The sequence below is a fragment of the Diadema antillarum genome, unplaced genomic scaffold (genome assembly GCF_040938485.1).
Source record: "Diadema antillarum isolate AM-2024a unplaced genomic scaffold, OU_Dant_1.0 seq00000704_RagTag, whole genome shotgun sequence".
Lineage (NCBI taxonomy): Eukaryota > Metazoa > Echinodermata > Echinoidea > Diadematoida > Diadematidae > Diadema > Diadema antillarum.
Window position 1 is genome coordinate 871,478 of NW_027271609.1, and position 14,989 is coordinate 886,466.

Here is a 14,989-nt window from a genome sequence, read left to right on the forward strand (position 1 = left end):
ATAGTGTTCTTGTAGAAATAATGACTTCACTGTTTTGATTTTGTTTTATTCTCTTTTAAACGAATCGGGCAATCTGTGAATGATAAAAAAACAATAAAGAAACATCCCCAGACTGCTTACCACTGGGCGTGAAGTTGAAGAGAGGGGGCAACTCGCGCCCGTTGGGGAGCTTGATGCCTGGTTCGCGGAGCTCGTTGAAGAAGCTGTGGGCGCAGGCTTCCAGGGGCTTGATGCGGGAGACAGGGGTGTACTCCAGCAGTCGGCTGCACAGCTGTATGGCCTCGGGTGGGGTGCGTGGCCGGAACACCTACAGATGGGTCAAAGAGAAATGGCTGAGGTCAAATATCACGACATGAGGTTAAAGTTTAAAGGTCAAGAAAACAGGTCAGAGTTCCTTACCTGTGGCCCTAAAATAACATCACAAACATAAAATGAATGAACAAAAAGCAAAATCCTGAGCAGCAGTTGTACAATCCAGTAATAAATCAATGCCATTGAGTAATACCCTCATTTCCTGCCGAAGGTGGACACTTTTGCTTCTTGCAAATCGCACATCAAATTTGAGTATATGGGACCAAGGAATATATGCACCATCCTAACACAGAGGTCAAGCTATGCCATAGTCTTCCAAAAGAATGGCATCCACAGAAAAGGATTACCTGGTACGCTTTTTTATTTAGATATTTCTTTCTCCGGTTATTTGTGTGCCTTTGAGTGCTGATTGGCTCAGTAAACCCTACAGCCAGGGCTGGGCTGCACACTAACTCATTTTTTCTACTGGTCCGACCTGTCTGTCAGACCTGTAGGTACCCAGTTTTTCCTTATTTTACTGGTCCATTCCTGAAAAATGTTCCTGGTCCAACAGTGATTTTTAATGGTCAGGGATCGTCGGACCAGTGCCAGTGTGCAGCATTGCTATAGCCTTGTACACACTGTCCAAAGTCCCTGGCCCAGAAAGGGTTCAGCATCCTCTACACATCTCAATCTGGGCCCCGTTTTATCAAGATAAACTTAGCGTTGATTGTGAAATCAACTGTAACTTTGATCAACTTGAAGTCAGCTATAACTTTAAATCAACTTTAAGTTTCCGTTTTACAAAAAAAAAAAAACACCGGACGAGGCTGGTTTCCGGTGCTGTCTGCTTAAAAACAGTACAATACATAAAGCAAAACAAACAACAAAAACAAGAATGTACACGATTGTTTGCCATGGCCATGGAAGCATAGTCTGCTAGTGCGCCTCAGTATGATTTGCGCTACAGCTGCTGAATTAGAAGTATATTTGCAACAGAACCGCAAAATACGCGTTTTGCGTTGTATCATTGATGAAAGTAGGTCGATAGATCTAGCACATCTCGAGCTTAACGAAAATCTGCGTACGCGCTTACCGTGAAGATCCTGCACACTACGTAGGATCTTAGATTAACTGTTAACGTTATCTGACACAGAGGATTTTTGCAGTGGGACTGTCCAAGGTGAAGATCGTTTATCATCAATGCATTGTTCCAAGTCTTGTGTGTTACGTGTAGGATTATGGAAACTTGTGAGAGTGTGGTGACTAGCTTTTTTTTTTTACCTCTATGGCGCAGATAAGCTTTGTGAAGAATCGCGAGTCTACATGTCAAAATTCTAGACCTAGCAGACACTCTAGTCTACACAGTGTTACGGTAAGTACAAACGACTCGCTGTACTGATAATGTTACTTAGGCCTAACTGGTTAGAAAGATTTATAGAATGGGTAGCGAGAATCCTGCGATATGATTGGTCGAGAGCTATGTGTTGATTTTTACTGGCCACACGCTGAATCACAGTGGTAAACATGTTATCGCGCACTTAGCAAGAGTACGCTTACTTGTAACAAAGGTTCACGCACTAAAGCAAGCGTTCGTGCACTCAGGTTGGCCATGCGTGCAGTAAAAACTGGTGCATGCTCATTTACGGTAAGCCAAAAGGAAATGCATCCAGTAATTTTGTTATCGGGTAACACAACAGAAAAATGGGTTTTTGACAAGAAAATTACCCATTCTATAAATCAGATGACGCACATGTCTTTTCGTGCATCAGTTGGAATATAGTGTGCATGCGGTAACTATGGAATTTAGCCTAAACCCACTCTGCTTCGCCTCGTTGGTTAAGCATTCCATAGTTACCTTATGCATACAATTCCGACTGACGCACTCAGACCTTTGCGTCATTTGTATACTGTCGTACTCGGTGCTGTAGAATTAAACTGTTTATTGTTTGTACAGTCCCACTAAACTATCAATTAGTATCTGTTGACAAACTAGCTCTTCGTAGGCATAAATATGTCAGAAATCACTGGTTTCCTTGCATATTCTTGGCAAGATATGCAGCCCATTGCACACAGACTCAGTCCCAGCGCTCGGTTACTTGCCCTTGGCCTTGCTGGCGATGGCTTGATGGGCGGGCGGGCTGAGGCGCCGGGCGCGCAGGGTTGGTCTTGATAGGTGGGTGCGTGCAGCAGTCGCTAGCAATGTATGCCGATATTGAATTTCATGCAAGGAAAAGACCATGACTAGATGAAAGAAACGTAACTAAATGTTAGAGAAAGTGAGCAGTTAATAGACAAACATTTGTGACGAGACCCCAGCTAGACTAGGAGAGTGTGACACTCATCTTTCTTCTGTAAATTGCCTTACAACTGAGTCTACCTAGACTGTCTCTACTTAAAGTTGATATTTTATCAACTATAAAGTTATCATGGATTTGGAGCAGTTGTGAAAACTTAAAGTTAATTTGGGATGAAGTTAAAGTTGATTTCAACTCTGGGTCTCTTGATAAAACAGACTTGAAGTTGATTTGGAGGTCAAAATTTGATTAAGTGGACTTAGAGTTGATTTGAGAGGTTAATCATAGACTATCTTGACTTAAAGTTAAATTTATCTTTTGATAAAACGGGGCCCTGGGCACCTTTGTAGGGCACCTTTATATAGCGTCACCTTTGTGGGCAGAGATGGTGATTTGTGCACGACACAGGCCCCTTACATGGGTTGATCGACTGATGTATGCAATTTACGTACCCCGCCCACCCCGCCAAGCAACTCGGACTGAGCTTTTTCAGTGTTTCTTTTGTACTGAATACATTTCAAAGCTAAGAATTTACTTTGCATGCATTACTTAAAGCTGGGCCATGCAATCCTTGTGGTAAAGCTTGTAAGGTCTTTAGGCACAACCTTTATTACACAGATTTGACTACTGAGTATGTGAGTAACTGGGTCCCAGTCACGGTTTGATAAATTGAAGGGTGGGACCAATTTCTGACCTTGTTCCAGGGGTGCGGCTTGATCTGGGGGAACTTGAACTCGGTGTAGTTGGGGTTCATCTCTCGGATCTGGTCCCGGCTTGGGGTGCCCAGCACCTTGATGATCTCCACCAGCTGGTCGACCCCGCTGTCTCCGGGGAAGATGGGTTGCCCTAGTAACAGCTCCGCCAGGACGCACCCAGCTGACCACACGTCTGGTCAAGGGAAGGATTGGGGGAAAGGTTACATAAATCATTTATCATGGTGAAAATCATTTTGATGTTATGCAATAATGCTATGTATACGTTTTATACTCTATACAATCATTTCAAAGTTTTCACTTTCAGTGAATTTCAGAGGTAGACAAATAATCACAAATTTACGAGCATACAAGATGTATTAATTTCTTGCTAATTGCTTCAGTACGCGATCATGATCACTTTCATTATTTACCATCACTTTTGTGTTCTTCAGGTGCAGTCTCCTGACATTTTAAAAAGAAAGAAAAATGAAACAGGAACAAAGAATACACATCGATCATATGTCATTGTTTTATTATCTAGGCTTCTTTCTCTCTAGGCAACCTAGAAAACTTAACAATTAATCATATTTGTGGCACCACTGAACTGAAAAAAAAGAAGTGACTACAGAATTCACACAAATTGTGCATCTGCAACACACCATAAACTGATCAGACCAAGAAACGGTTCCCTAATTCCTACCTATATCACATGTGTAGTCTGTTGCGCCGAATATGAGTTCTGGTGCCCTGTAGTACCGTGAACAGATATACGAGACGTTGGGCTCGCCTCTCACTAGCACCTTCGCACTGCAATGGAGACATGGAGAAATGAGGTGAAATCATGGTTAGATGGTGGGAAAAAAATGGATAAATAAACAAGGACATCTGGGACCCTGCCCTCAAGAAGAATGCAGAGCTGCAAATATTTCAATACTTTCATAGTTTCACGCATCTCAGTGGGTAAAAAAAGTTCCCTGATTAGGGAAATTTTTAACAGAGATGAATAGATATTGAAGTTTTCAAGAAGTCTTCTGTAGAATGAAGAAGACATGACAGCTCTGTGGATGTGGAATCAGTTTTCACTGTTGACCGGATTTCATCATCACATGTAAAGGTTTCTAGATCCTCCTATTTTTTTTCCTTGGTCATTTCAGACAAGAAGATGATCAACTGACTTGACTGATTTGATTTAATATATTGTCCACAATGGAAATTCTTGGCACATTGGATATCAAAATTACAATATTACAATTAGAAATTCTTAATGCACGTGTGTAATCTGTTTACTTTTTCTAAATAGCACAAACAGGTTAAAGAAAAAAATCTCTAATCCAAGCAAAAGTTAACTCGATAATACTTTTGATACCGGTACCTTTTTCACATAAAAAGATACTCTGGTATCCTGGCAGTTGCTGTTGTAAAAGTCTTGTTGTTCCTTAACACTTGTTAAAACAATCAACATGTAAACAATCTGCTGTCCGTTCCTGCCCTGCTATTTTAACATCAATTTTTTCAAAGGATTGGCATGAGGCAAAAATCAATGACCTTGATCTGAATGGCGAAGTTACAAAATTATCCTATGAATAAAAAATGCATGCTTTCATCAGAGCATTGTCTATTACATGGTAATCAAGGTATGGAGGGGAAAAGTGCAATGATCTTATAAATCTCTGCAAATACACAAGGGGGATAGAGGTGTACCAAAGTAACATGATGCTAAAATCATTGTCAATGACACAATCAAACTACAATTTACTTAGTTTCACTGCAACTCACGTACCCCAACCAACCCCTCCCCCTTCTTGGCAAGAGTTCTACAGTCGGTCCCTGCAGCCCTTGAACCTACAAAGTGCTCCTGAATGACCCTCGCCGGCGTTAGCCTAGCATCCCGGGGCATGGAGGGAGATCCGAATCAAACCAGTATAACCTGAGTCATGCTTCGGTCACATGATCTACGGTAGCCTTTCTCGGGCAGCACCAAATGCAATACCATGACGTACTTGCTTTACATTCACACCACCACTACTACATTGCAGTCATCTAAATTTGCAAACAATCTTTCCTGACTTTTTTGAATAAGCAACTTTGTCTCTTTATAATATTCCCCCCCCCCAAAAAAAAAGGAAGAAAGAAGAAGACAAAGAAGAATTATTGAATAAAAAACAACAACAATGTCTGTCCCCCTTTTAAAAGTTGAGGTTGCTATGGCAATCTCATGGTTGCTGAGGCACTTACATGATTCAAACCCAGAACCTTTTAATCACAAGTTGAGCACCTAAACCAATGCATCTCAGCAGCTCTAACCTCACAAGCTACCAGTACCGGTAATCTCTGGTCGCAAAGCCAGCCTAATGTCCCCAATGCCCCTCTGGGCCGCACTTTGCCCTACCCGGCCCCACCCGACACTACCTGGTCCCAGCCCTAATTGTACATGTCTAGGTAACCCACCTGCCAAAGTCGCAGAGCTTGAGGACAGCCGTTTCCGGGTTGAGGAGAAGGTTCTGGGGCTTGATGTCCCTGTGACAGATGCCCATAGAGTGGATGTATGCTAGACTCCGGAATAATTGGTACATGTACAACTGTAAAAGGGAGCAAAACAAAAACACAAACAAAAGAAAGGTAAGACAGGTAAAAATGAGGCTTCAACATTCATCATTGTACTGGCATATCTTTTTACATCGGATACCACCACCAATCAAGCAGAAGGGTTGAAGACTGAACCTTTTGGGGGAAAGGGGGAGAAAGACGAAAGAGAAAGAGAGAGAGCAAGAGAACATGAAAGCAAAGAAAATACTTCAAGAATGTCCCATCATGCATCAGGTGGGTGACCTCCAATGACCTTGTTGTTGTCAGATGTGAATTAACTATGTGAACATCCTCCTCCGCCCCCCCCCCCCCCCCCCCCAAGTAAAGCAGTCTTACAAGTTGTTGTTAGCCATTACAGGTGGCCTTGGAATGTATACTTGTTTTTGTATTTGATTGTTTGTCTGTTTTCATATTGAGGCCCAGATGAGAGCATGCATGGAAAAAATGTAGCTCACTGAAGATGAAAACGACATAATGGACTTTTTAAAGGCTCCTTATGAGAGTGATGTCAAATAAATTTAAAGACCCATCCTATTAGGAAATCACATCAAGTGTAGAATTAGCTGCATGTATTTTTGGGATAGAATCTGTTAACACATCATAAGAATTCCCTTTTTATGTTCCACATTTGACTAAAATGCAAAACTCTCTATTTTCCAACGTCCACCTGACAGTCAGCTTTTCCAAAAATGAAATAAAAATAATCCTTGTAATGTATTCAACAACTTTTGCACCTTCACGTCATATTTTACTTTTTGTAAACCAAATGTGATTTAATGCAGGGAAGACCAGGGCTGTGTTTATGTGGTGCTTGCACTGTTTACGTGAGCAGAGAACAGTGTGATCAGATTCTAGCAGGCAAGATTTATTACATGGATGAACTGATGTAAATCATTCACGAGATAGGCCTGCAGATACCGAGCTAAACACCACTTCCATACCCTCCAGAGTGTTTTGTTGAAGAACATCCTCTATTACCATGACAACATCATCATTGCTACCCCTCACATCAGGTCCTGCTCTCAAATCACAAAGGTCATCAAAACTCGTGGGACTGTCGCCATGACGATTATCATTATGATTTCTGTGATCATCCTCATTCTCATCATCCAACATCACCAATTATACAATGACTGTCATTTTGAATGTAATCATCAATTGATCTATCATCATCACCTCTATCATAGTCACTATCTGGTCAGCACTATCATCATCGCCATTATCACTATTATCATCTTCAACATCATCACTATTACATCATCATCAGTATCATCATCATCATCATCATCAGTATTATCATCACAGGTGGGATCATCACCATTATCATCATCCCTGTCAGTATCATCACCATTGATAGTCATCATGATCAGTATCATCACCCCCACCACCACCATCACCACTGTCATCATCATCAGTATCATCATCACAAGTGGGATCATCACCATTATCATCATCCCTGTCAGTATCATCACCACAGTCATCATGATCAGAATCATCACCCCACCACCACCATCATCACCACGTCATCATCATCATCATCATCATCATCATCATCATCATCAGTATCATCATCACCATTATCATCATCCCTGTCAGTATCATCACCATAGTCATCATGATCAGTATCATCACCCCCACCACCACCATCATCACCGTCATCATCATCATCACCATCATCATCATCATCAGTATTATCATCACAGGTGGGATCATCACCATTATCATCATCCCTGTCAGTATCATCACCATTGATAGTCATCATGATCAGTATCATCACCCCCACCACCACCATCACCACCGTCATCATCATCATCATCATCATCAGTATCATCATCACCATTATCATCATCCCTGTCAGTATCATCACCATAGTCATCATGATCAGTATCATCACCCCCACCACCACCATCATCACCGTCATCATCATCATCACCATCATCATCATCATCAGTATTATCATCACAGGTGGGATCATCACCATTATCATCATCCCTGTCAGTATCATCACCATAGTCATCATGATCAGTATCATCACCCCCACCACCACCATCATCACCGTCATCATCATCATCATCATCATCAGTATCATCATCACAAGTGGGATCATCACCATTATCATCATCCCTGTCAGTATCATCACCATAGTCATCATGATCAGTATCATCACCCCCACCACCACCATCATCACCATGTCATCATCATCATCATCATCATCATCATCATCATCATCATCATCATCATCATCATCATCAGTATCATCATCACTGGTGGGATCACCACCACCATCATTACCATGAACCATGCTCTCACAGAACATGTCATCATATTCATCACTACTGTCACCACTGCCACCACTATCATGCTGATCATCCTCACAATATCATCCCACCGTCGCCATGGAAACGACGATGACTTCTTCCTCGCAGGGGGCGACTCACCTTGACATACAAATTAGCTATTGTTTGCTTGGCCTTGCTGTAGTGTCTTGCCACTCTGTACACCGTTTCTGGCACGAACTCTAATACCAGATTTAGAAACACTTCTTCCTTCTGTATGTGGGGGGAAAAAACAGAAGGAGGAAAACCACAATGAAGAGAGAGATAATCGTGAATAAACTCTGCTAATCCCCACAACACGCGATCCATGACCCCAAAACCACTTCCAAAAATTCCTACCATCCAATTCTGTAACAGAGGAAGCCACATTTAGATGCACCTTATGGTAATCCTAGAGACTACTCGGACATCAGTATATTTTTATCAACAAATGCATACAGCTGTAGGCCCTACATAAATCTATTTTTATTCTCGAAATAAACCTGGGCACAATCCTACCAATCTTACACTATTATACTTGATGATAGCAAAAATAACTCAACAGCTCGATATAATTCGGTCAATTGACAGTTGCTTCTAATAGTGTGGTACAATGTGCCCAACTCGCAGGGAAAATTTGACAGTCAAAGTATGTAATTCCACTGTTATACTTCCAAGTATGTACTGCAAAGTTACAGGAGTTCTGGAAACAAATTTTAAGATGCTTACTTTGGAATGTGTACTTTTCAACACACACACAAAAGGAATAGTCCCCACAATGCCCTTTTAAGATCCCTCAGTAAAAAACAACAAAAAAAGAACAAAAACAAAACAAACACAAAACAAAACATAACAAAAAGCAAAAAAACAACAACCCAAAACAAAACAAGCAATGCAAAACAAAACAAACAAATCTCCCATCAATCTAGATGGTTATAACAGAGAAAACTGCTGCGTTCACTTTTGCATCACCAGATACTACCCATGATATCTTAAAAAGCCACCCGAGGGCTTGAGACAAGACTACTGACTGGCCTTGGCAAATGCGTAAGCAGTGTATGCAGGCATGTGACTGGGCAGCCTCATTACGGGATGTAATGATGTGATCCCTTTTTCGACAGGTGTGCCGTGGAGAGCCAACGATAAAGCCCCCCCCCCCCCCCCCCCCCCACCTCCATTTGGAAGTATTACATTGTACAAAGTATAGAGATGAAAATTATGAAGTTGGCAAGCATTCTTGTTCATTATTGATGCCGTCAATATTGTTAACAGGGTGTGATATTGCTCACTGGGACTTAACTGGCAGTGAGCGTTGTGGCTCGGGTCCAAGCGTTGAACCCTCTGAGCATAATTCCCTTCCTATCACAAATAAGTTTGACCCCAAGATACCCCTATTCACCATGGAACAAACAATGTAAAAAGGATTGTTCTCACAAACTTGGTTACTCTGAGACTACTTTTCAATGAGCTACAGCGGCATTTCACCTCAGAAGGGGTATTTAAAGCATATTTCAGCCATTTTCTTGCCATCATTCAGTAATGATTGAAGCCTCAAAAACAAACAAAACTATCTTTAGTGGGGATTTGGCTTCATATCTATCGACAAAAGTAAATTTGAAATAGAGCATCGACAACATGTGCGGGCATTAGGTGACTAGAGAGTCTGCTTGGGTAAACTAGGAAAGAAAAAGGCACGGATTGCAAGACGCTTACCTTTTCACCGCTAGAGTAAAAGAAGTACTTGAGCTTCACTATATTGTGGTGGTCTAGTCTTCGCATTATCTGTAACTCTCGATTCTGCAAAGAGGAAGAAGAGGCAAGAAGATACATATTTTAATATGCCGATGCATGACAATACCACTTCCAAAATATCAAAGACATGATACTGTTTCATTGTTATGCTATGCACGGGCACACTAGGGCTGCATTTATCACCTTTCCCACGTTTGAAACTGTATCAATACCGACTATCAAAACGCATTTGCAAACACCTTTTGGTCAGGCTTCTTGAGTGTTTTTTTTTGCGTTCATCAACTCTGTTATGAGTTGATTGGGAGTGCTTGTCACTGTGCTGCTCCGCTGTGCAGTCAGACCCAAGGAGCAGAGGAGATGTGTACTTCTCAGTAGTTGGCAGTGGTTGGCATGGGCAGGTGTGAGCTAAACGCGCACTTCAAAATGACTCCGTTTATCAATTCTACATAAACAAGTTACAGAAATGTGTTTCTAACCCCATCATCAGAACAGCTTTGCGTTTATCAACTGCCCAAATCTCCCTAAAAGTTGTTTGGAAACCTTAAAGGACAAGTTCACCTTCATAAACATAAGGATTGAGAGAATGTAGCAATATTAGTAGAACACATCAGTGAAAGTTTGAGGAAAATCAGACAATCCGTTCAAAAGTTATGAATTTTTGAAGTTTTTGTGCAGTAACCGCTGGATGAGAAGACTACTGCAGTGTATGAATAACTTAGATGTCACATGCGTACAACAATATAAGGAAAATATAAAGAGAATTTCACAAAATTCCATCTTTTGAAAAAAATACACATTCCCCTGACTTGTTACCGACAAATGTTATGGGTAATATTATTCCCCCTGCCTTTAGAAAGAGGCAAGTCAAGAGCTCCTTTATTATGCGAGAAAAGTGAAAATATGTTGAATTTTCTTTTACATTTTCTTTATACTGTTGTACGTATATGACTCACAAGCTGCAGTAGTCTCCTCATCCAGCGGTTCCAATACAAAAATTTAAAAAATTCATAACTTTTGCATCGATTGTCCAATTTTCGTCAAACTTTCACTGATGTGTTCTACTATTATTGTTGCATTCTCTCAATCCTTATGTTTATGAAGGTGAACTTGTCCTTTAATTCTGTACCGGAAGTGAGTTGATAAACACACTCTTGTAAATATCTCTCTAAAATCAAACAGAAAAGGGATTTACATCGATGTAGGGAAATTTGTCAGTTGCAATGAAAACATCTCGATGGAGGAATTTCATGAATTTGATGAAAAAGGATTGTTTAAACTTTTTAGTTTGAAGAATATGTACATCATAACATAGTATTCATTAAAATCAGCGCATATCATCTCTGATCTGGAAATAAAATTAAATGCTGAAATTAGATTGTGCCACACAAGCATATTATACACTGTATCTGAGCTTATTACCACCTGTTCTCATACTGATTTGTGCCTTTAAATGGGTCCCCATGGATGAAAACTTTGGATATGAATACTGTACCAGGCCTGCCATAGACGGATGTTCCCTTTAAACATATCCTACCCACCTGGGAATCTGAGGAGAGTCTGGGCCTACGAAATGACTCATTATCTGGCTATCAATGACGTTGTGCCTTCACTGTCAAAACCACACGACCTGCCCCCCAACCCCCATCGACCTCACAGAGTTCACTTAAAGGGGTTGGTCAGGAGTTCTGAGTGCAGAGCCCAAATACCTCGGAGAAGGCAAAACATTTTGATAGTATATCCATTTTAATCAATCAATGAAGGGGGGGGCTGATATAATGGCCAAAAAAGCCCACTGATTAGGGTTAATCAATTGTCTTTGGTTTTGATCTATTTTTTTTCTGTGTTTGAACAACAATACACCAAACAACTTGAGATCTCCCTAAACAGTGTGAATTCAATGTTTGCACTACATAAAACCAAACAAACCTAGTCTAACATCTCACATATTTTCAATATGCTAATAGACTGGCCATTTCTGTCTTATGTCATGTGATGAAATAAACTATCATCATTACATTTCACTCACGACAGTCTGAAGACTGTTGAAGGCCAGCCAATCTGGCACTGTCAAACTATAGGAAGCCACAACAATACTATCAATCATAATCTACCAAGCTACTGGTATATATCATAAAATTATATTTGAAAGCAGATCCTAATAAAATGATTGGAAGAGAGCGTACATGTGACCAGGCATTATCATTGCGTAACACATAATTCTGCCAATGATCTGTCATTAGATTAAGTATAATGACTGGTCACTAGCACTTTCACATCTTTTTTTTCTGACAGTTTTTTTCTTTTTTTGTAAACTGCACAAGACAAGATGGTGCACAAAATTACGACGCAGAATCCGGAACATGGCGGGCGTGACTTACCTTGAACCGCTTGTCTTGTAATACTTTCTTGATTGCCACCAAGTCGCCCGTGTCCACCATGCGCGCCTGGTAGACCACCCCAAAGGAGCCATTGCCTATAACCCTCGTGTCCGTGTAGGAGATTTCTTTTGAGTTGTCGGGCGGGGGTCCCTCCGTCGCCGTGACCGATGTGATTTTACTGCTATCTTTGTCCCCTGCAGCGGACGAGAATTGAGGAAGAGGGAAAATGTGAGGAATACAGTCTGTTTGAAATAAATATATTGCTAAATATATAGATAGATAAATGAATAAATGAATACCTGAATAGATAGATAGATAAATGAATAAATGAATAGACAGAGAAATACCTAAATAATATGCAGCTGACAATGCACACAAGTACACAGACACAGAAATGAAAAATAGCTTGAAGTGAAGAGAAGTAATTTCTCTGTCATAAGTGTTTCCTTCTGTTCTTTACTTTTTCATGCCAGCTACACGGTCCTCTTAGGTTTTAGAGACTGATTTCATATAAACTAACATGAATCATACATCACACGCTGTACACATCAAAGGCACTGTACATCAACACCAAGCCCACAATTTCAAAATGTCACTAATCAGTTGGTCCAATACTTGAGATGATACTGGGATATCTGATACTACAGCTTGTAACCCACAGAACACTCTCTTCATACAGTATCCTGGATGGAAGCTTGATAAATTTTAGGAATATGGCCGTACAATGGGCCATCCATCTAGACTATGTAACGAGCGCATGTTATGACATGCTAATGGCCGGAGCGGTCATTACGCAACCGGTATGACGCACATGGGAGAAGACGCTATCTCTTGCCATATAGAATGGCTCAGCGGGAATGGGAACAGAGATTACTGTAGGAGGTGCATCCAGGGAAAACGAACAGCCCACCCATTTACGTTTAGAAAACATGGAAACAAATCAGAATTTGCATAATTTGCGTGGGAGAGGCTAGCTGGGCATAAAACTACGAACAGTAGCACAGGCTTTAAAGTTTCTCTGTTTGCCTCTGTCAGCGACTCAAGTATTTCTAATATGCAGTGTGTGTACACAAGCTGCAATCGCCAAACGAGCAATTCATTAGCGACGCATTTCGCAGCCGACTTAAACCCCCGTCTGATGGTTTTTTCACGATTGTTACCGAAGAGCTGTGAGCTCCGGTGAATGGATTCTGCAAGGGACCATTTACAAAATGCCCGAGCAACGACTTCACCATTCACGATCGCTGGGAGCAGAGCCTGTCCGATGAAAAAAGCACATGGGCACTTTCTGAAGCCTTCTCCACCATCCTCTGATATTGTCCATACGCACTGCTTGCAATCATGTCTATATTGAAGAGAGTATTGGTACCTGAAGTCCAAAACACGAACATCAAATCACAGTAGTTGTGATGTTCAAGCCAATGCACAACTATGTATTCTCGGATGAGAATGGTTAGGGCGTTAAGATGCCTCGAACACTAGGGCTTTAGTGGCAACTTTTAACGCCCTTATCATTCTCAAATGACGATATTTTTGCTTTTCCTTTCATGTGAACATGCCAGTATTGATACACTGTACTGTACATTACTCTGCATCTTTTGAAACGATCCTATTTTGACCATAGGAGATGGAAAAAATGGTGTGGGGGGGGGGGGGGGGGAGAAACCTCATCAGAATGTTTGCCCAAATCTTGGTGCACTTGCTACCAGTTACAGTTACATTCATCACACTCCATGTGTGATGCTGTGGAGTGCACAACAAGGAGATTGAATTAAACATGCAGAGCAATGTGGATATCCCAAGTTTGCCCCACCCTCAAATAATGACTGCTGCTCTCCTCCACTAACTTTCATTAACCTGCTTCCCAAGACATGAGCCGAATGGCAGGGGTTCCCGCTGTGATGCACACGGCGTGTGCTGGACACATGCTGACGTCTCGCATCCCGGCACGTGAAGATGAGAGCGATCGCGAAGGCCAGGCCAGCCTCACGTCCCACAATTAAGCACGGTCCTGTACTTTTTTAAAGAGTACCACACTGATGCAGACTCTAGATACAGTAATTTCCCTTTCTGGTGTTTTGCCACGCACCCATCTGCCCATTTCCCATGTAGTAGGCCCTATCTGGTTACTTCAGACCGATGTGTTCATTTTGTGGTAATGTACAGTGTTTGAGTAGGTAGTCACATAATTCACAAAGTTTCTGCTTACTGCAGACTGATGTGTTATTTTGCTGCTACATTATATGTACCAGTGTTTCAGTACATGGTGCAGGTAGACACATCCAGTAATTCACTTTGAGTCTCTGATTACTTCAGACCAATGTGTTCATTTTTTTTGTTGTTGTTATGTACAGCTTGTAGGCCTACTGTGCTTCAGTATGAAATCACACAATTCACACAGTTTCTGGCTACCTCAGACCAATGTGTTCATTTTGTTGTTACAGTATATGTTTTAGGTTGTCACAAAATCTACATAGTTTCTGGTTACTTTTATAAACTGATGTATCTACTTTGTTGTAAGATGTTTCACTTTCAGTAGGTAGTCACAAAATACACATAATTTCTGGTTACATCAGACCGATGTGCTCATTTTGTTATGTACGTATACTGTGTGTCAGTAGGTAGTCACATAATCACATGTACAGCTGTAGTTTCTGATTACCTTAGACCGATGT

At 41.2% G+C, this 14,989-nt stretch overlaps 1 protein-coding gene across 2 annotated transcripts in view; it reads right to left on the minus strand.

Annotated features, from left to right (window-relative positions):
- Positions 1-14,989, minus strand: part of LOC139737778 (glycogen synthase kinase-3 beta-like) — a 73,290-nt gene that overhangs the window by 6,743 nt on the left and 51,558 nt on the right. For both annotated transcript variants that reach the window (XM_071648453.1, XM_071648452.1), the window contains exons 2-8: positions 12,315-12,508; positions 9,898-9,981; positions 8,308-8,418; positions 5,732-5,862; positions 3,984-4,090; positions 3,283-3,476; positions 121-307 (exon numbers count right to left, since the gene is read on the minus strand). In XM_071648453.1, coding sequence (XP_071504554.1) covers positions 121-307; positions 3,283-3,476; positions 3,984-4,090; positions 5,732-5,862; positions 8,308-8,418; positions 9,898-9,981; positions 12,315-12,508 — 1,008 coding nt within the window. The remainder of the gene's footprint in view (positions 1-120; positions 308-3,282; positions 3,477-3,983; positions 4,091-5,731; positions 5,863-8,307; positions 8,419-9,897; positions 9,982-12,314; positions 12,509-14,989) is intronic.